We start from the raw sequence: 5,191 nt of genomic DNA on the forward strand, positions 1-5,191 counted from the left end.
CAACTGTGTGCCCTATATGTAAAGCTGTGTCCCTTATATGTACAGTTGTGTGCTATCTGTGCACAGTTATTTGACCTATATTTATAGTTGTGTTTCCTATATGTACAGCTGTGTCCAGCACATATATCTATCTGTGTCCCCTATTTGTACAGCTGCGTCAACTATATGTACAGCTGTGACCCCTATATGTAGATACTAATTGGGCTTATATACTTAAAGGGACAACAATGTCAAAAATAAACTTCTAGACTTCTATTAATAAATTGACTTTGCAATGCACAACTGGGAGGTGGCTGCAGATTGGTGGCTACACATATGTCTAGCTCCCAGTAGTGCACTGACGCTCTGGTGCATGAACTAATGCATAAGAGCAGTATTTAAACTTTCCCTTCAATGGAGTGTCACACAAACATAATATATAGAATAGAAAATGATCCAACTGAAGAATTATCTTTATTTACAGGGAGTTTTCCCCAATGCACATTAACCCTTTCTAATCTCCTCTTGTAGAAGATGAATGAAGGATGAATGAATGAAGGATTCAAGCTGTCTCCTTGTTTAGTTTTTTTTTTGCTTTGTTTTTCTTGGCTTGGTTACCAACCACAAAAGCGCAATCATTTTCAGGTATTGTACTTCAAAGTGCTCAGAATCTAGAAATAGAAGATAATTACTGCTGACAGTACTAGTTATTCTCAGCTCTATTCCTTCATGGTTAGATTAGTGTTCTTGGGAAATTTTATATTTTGAAGGAAATTCAAAGAAGAACATCAAGACTTTTCCTATTATCCTATTTATAAAATATATGTGGATTTTATTTCCATACTCCAGACATTTTAATTACTGAAGACTTGAGATATGCCAGTTTGGTGCCCCTCTATGATCCTGTTTATGCATGGTTTACCATGGTTGACCACATGGGGGTTAAGTAGGGGTAAATGCCCCCCTGGTTGGGTACATATTTTAAATCTGGAAGCACGTAACTCCTTGCATCTAGAGGAGAGTGTGTTTTGGTTTTTCCATAGATACATGTGAAAGCCCTTGTCTCAAAATAACTGTATACTCTCATGAAACAATTTACTTAAATGAGGAGAATCTTCTCATTCATAAAAGTGGTCAGTTGACCTTGCAGATAGCCTTTGGTGATGCACAATGTTGCAATGACTGGACACAATACATACAGGTTTACAATACTAGAAGTAGGAGGGGCTGTGTCTATCTCTTTCAGGATAAATAAAATCCAGAAATTCGAGAGACCCCTAATATGTAATTGAAAATAACAACACCTTATGTTATGTGTCTGATGAAAATATGACACCAATGTCAGAGAAAACCAGAAGATTAGTCAAGGAGACTGCCAACTCATCTGTAACAAAAATAAATCAACTCACAACCAGTGTTCCCTCTAAAGCCACATTTTGTGAGCGGCCCAGCAGTGAAGCAGTTAATAAAGTAACCATACTTTGCTGTCTGCATTGTATATTCTTTGCTAATTGCAGGGTGTGCTTCACTGATTAAATTGAATGTCAATTTTGATGCTAAAGTGCCCAGTTTTTACAAATTCGATTAAAAACAGGGGCACTTTAATTAATCAAAATTTACATTTCACTCGTGTTGTGAAAAAATACTTACCTTTTAATCTTCACAGCAGCTCCAGCTTTCTCTGGTCGTCGCAAGCCATTTCTGATGTCAGAAATGATGGATAGGTCATCCTCCAATCACAGCTTCCCACCCCCCCGGGAAATCAGTGACTGATTCAAAGCCATGATTGGAGGAAGCCGGATTCCTCATTTTCGACCCAGGAAGAGGCTTTGCAATGGGTGGAGGAAGCTGGAGCTGCTGTAAAGATTAAAAGGTAAGTTTTTTTTTCACAACAGGGGGCTATTTATCAAATGTCTTGCGGATCTGATCTGACAGTGCGGATCAGGTCCGCAAGACATCGCTGAATGCGGAGAGCAATACGCTCTCCGTATTCAGCATTGCACCAGCAGCTCACAAGAGCTGCTGGTGCAACGCCGCCCCCTGCAGACTCGCGGCAGGGAGTGTCAATCAACCCGATCGTACTTGATCGGGTTGAATTCCGGCGATTCCTGTCCGCCTGCTCAGAGCAGGCGGACATGGTTATGGAGCAGCGATCTTTGTGACTGCTGCTCCATAACTTGTATTTCTGGAGAGTCCGTTCAGAGCTGGATAGATAGGCCCCCAGGAGTGAAATGTAAATTTTGCTGAATTAAAGTGCCCCTGTTTTTAATCAAATTTTTAAAAACCGGGCACATTAGCATCAAAATTTACATTCACTTTAACTGTTTCACTGCTGGGCTGCTCACAAAATATGGCATTAGAGGCAACACTGCTCACAACTGAGATTGTACATAATACAGTGCTCTTTTCTTCTACTGCTGCCGAGCCTGTGTCTGCCTGATCTGCCTTATCTACTGATTCTACTTGAGTTTGCCCTACTGCTGCCGAGCCTTTGTCTGCCTGATCTGCCTTATCTATTGATTCTACTTGAGTTTGCCCTACTGCTGCCGAGCCTGTGTCTGCCTGAACTGCCTTATCTACTGATTCTACTTGAGTTTGCCCTACTGCTGCCAAGCCTGTGTCTGGCTGATCTGTCTTATCTGCTGATTCTACTTGAGTTTGCCCTACTGCTGCCGAGCCTGTGTCTGCCTGATCTGCCTTATCTACTGATTCTACTTGAGTTTGTCCTACTGCTGCCAAGCCTGTGTCTGGCTGACCCCCCTTATCTGCTGATTCTACTTGAGTTTGCCCTACTGCTACCGAGCCTGTGTCTGCCTGATCTGCCTTATCTATTGATTCTACTTGAGTTTGCCCTACTGCTGCCGAGCCTTTGTCTGCCTGATCTGCCTTATCTACTGATTCTACTTGAGTTTGCCCTACTGCTGCCAAGCCTGTGTCTGGCTGACCCCCCTTATCTGCTGATTCTACTTGAGTTTGCCCTACTGCTGCCAAGCCTTTGTCTGCCTGATCTGCCTTATCTACTGATTCTACTTGAGTTTGCCCTACTGCTGCCGAGCCTTTGTCTGCCTGATCTGCCTTATCTATTGATTCTACTTGAGTTTGCCCTACTGCTGCCGAGCCTTTGTCTGCCTGATCTGCCTTATCTACTGATTCTACTTGAGTTTGCACTACTGCTGCCGAGCCTTTGTCTGCCTGATCTGCCTTATCAATTGATTCTACTTGAGTTTGCCCTACTGCTGCCGAGCCTTTGTCTGCCTGATCTGCCTTATCTATTGATTCTACTTGAGTTTGCCCTACTGCTGCCGAGCCTTTGTCTGCCTGATCTGCCTTATCTATTGATTCTACTTGAGTTTGCCCTACTGCTGCCGAGCCTTTGTCTGCCTGATCTGCCTTATCTATTGATTCTACTTGAGTTTGCCCTACTGCTGCCGAGCCTGTGTCTGCCTGATCTGCCTTATCTACTGACTCTACTAGAGTTTGCCCTACTGCTGCCGAGCCTGTGTCTGCCTGAACTGCCTTATATACTGATTCTACTTGAGTTTGCCCTACTGCTGCCGAGCCTGTGTCTGCCTGATCTGCCTTATCTACTGATTCTACTAGAGTTTGCCCTACTGCTGCTGAGCCTGTGTCTGCCTGATCTGCCTTATCTACTGATTCTACTTGAGTTTGCCCTACTGCTGCCGAGCCTGTGTCTGCCTGAACTGCCTTATCTATTGATTCTACTTGAGTTTGCTCTACTGCTGCCAAGCCTGTGTCTGGCTGATCTGCCTTATCTACTGATTCTACTTGAGTTTGCCCTACTGCTGCTGAGCCTGTGTCTGACTGACCTGCCTTATCTGCTGATTCTACTTGAGTTTGCCCTACTGCTACCGAGCCTGTGTCTGACTGACCTGCCTTATCTATTGATTCTACTTGAGTTTGCCCTACTGCTGCCGAGCCTGTGTCTGCCTGAACTGCCTTATCTACTGATTCTACTTGAGTTTGTCCTACTGCTGCCAAGCCTGTATCTGGCTGACCCCCCTTATCTGCTGATTCTACTTGAGTTTGCCCTACTGCTGCTAAGCCTGTGTCTGCCTGATCTGCCTTATCTACTGATTCTACTTGAGTTTGCCCTACTGCTGCTAAGCCTGTGTCTAGCTGATCTGCCTTATCTACAGATTCTACTTGAGTTTGCCTTACTGCTGCCAAGCCTGTGTCTGGCTGACCTGCCTTATCTGCTGATTCTACTTGAGTTTGCCCTACTGCTGCCAAGCCTTTGTCTGCCTGAACTGCCTTAGCTACAGATTCTACTTAAGTTTGCCTTACTGCTGCCAAGCCTGTGTCTGCCTGATCTGCCTTATCTACTGATTCAACTTGAGTTTGCCCTTCTGCTGCCGAGCCTGTGTCTGCCTGATCTGCCTTATCTACTGATTCTATTTGAGTTTGCCCTACTTCTGCCGAGCCTGTGTCTGCCTGAACTGCCTTATCTATTGATTCTACTAGAGTTTGTCCTACTGCTGCCAAGCCTGTGTCTGGCTGACCCCCCTTATCTGCTGATTCTACTTGAGTTTGCCCTACTGCTGCCAAGCCTGTGTCTAGCTGACCTGCCTTATCTATTGATTCTATTTGAGTTTGCCCTACTGCTGCCAAGCCTATGTCTTCCTGAACTGCCTTATCTACAGATTCTACTTGAACTTGTCCTACTGCTGCCGAGCCTGTGTCTGCCTGACCTGCCTTATATACTGATTCTACTTGAATTTGCCCTACTCCTGCCAACCCTGTGTCTGCCTGACCTGCCATATCTGCTGATTCTACTGGAATTTTCCCTACTGGTGCAGAGCCTGTGCCTGCCTGACCTGCCTTATCTACTTATTCAACTTGAACTTGCCCTACTGTTGCTGAGTCTGTGCCTGCTTGACCTGTCTTATCTGCCAATTCTGAGTTTGCCTTAATGGTGCCAAGCACATGTCTGTCTGACTTGCCTTATCTGCTGATTCTACTTGAGTTTGTCCTGCTGCTGCCGAGCCTGTGTCTGCTTGACCTGCCTTATCTACTAATTCTACTTGACCTTGCCCCACTCTTGCCGAGCCTGTGCCTGCCTGACCTGTCTTATCTACCGATTCTGCTTGAGTTTACCTTAATGGTGCCGAGCATATGCCTGCCTGACTTGCCTTATCTGTTGATTCTACTTGAGTTTGTCCTACTGTTGATGAGCTTGTGCCTGTCTGACTTG

The 5,191-nt window shown here is 44.9% G+C and overlaps 1 protein-coding gene across 1 annotated transcript; it reads right to left on the reverse strand.

The window, feature by feature from the left end:
• Positions 1-1,289: 1,289 nt before the first annotated feature.
• Positions 1,290-4,758, reverse strand: LOC128658280 (autotransporter adhesin BpaC-like). The gene is made up of 3 exons (XM_053712815.1): positions 4,285-4,758; positions 2,325-4,242; positions 1,290-1,363 (listed from the first exon to the last, which is right to left on the reverse strand). The coding sequence occupies exons 1-3, from the start codon at positions 4,756-4,758 to the stop codon at positions 1,290-1,292; spliced, it is 2,466 nt and encodes an 821-aa protein (XP_053568790.1).
• Positions 4,759-5,191: the final 433 nt, after the last annotated feature.

The sequence above is a fragment of the Bombina bombina genome, chromosome 4, assembly GCF_027579735.1.
Source record: "Bombina bombina isolate aBomBom1 chromosome 4, aBomBom1.pri, whole genome shotgun sequence".
NCBI lineage: Eukaryota > Metazoa > Chordata > Amphibia > Anura > Bombinatoridae > Bombina > Bombina bombina.

Coding starts and splice junctions, on each gene's coding strand:
- LOC128658280 (XM_053712815.1), bottom strand. CDS start 4,758: ATGGCAGGTCAGGCAGACACAGGGTTGGCAGGAGTAGGGCAAATTCAA. Junction 4,243..4,284: donor CAGACACAGGCTTGGCAGCA/GTAAGGCAAACT, acceptor AAGGCAGTTCAG/GCAGACAAAGGCTTGGCAGC. Junction 1,364..2,324: donor TGCCTCTAATGCCATATTTT/GTGAGCAGCCCA, acceptor TTTTTGTTACAG/ATGAGTTGGCAGTCTCCTTG.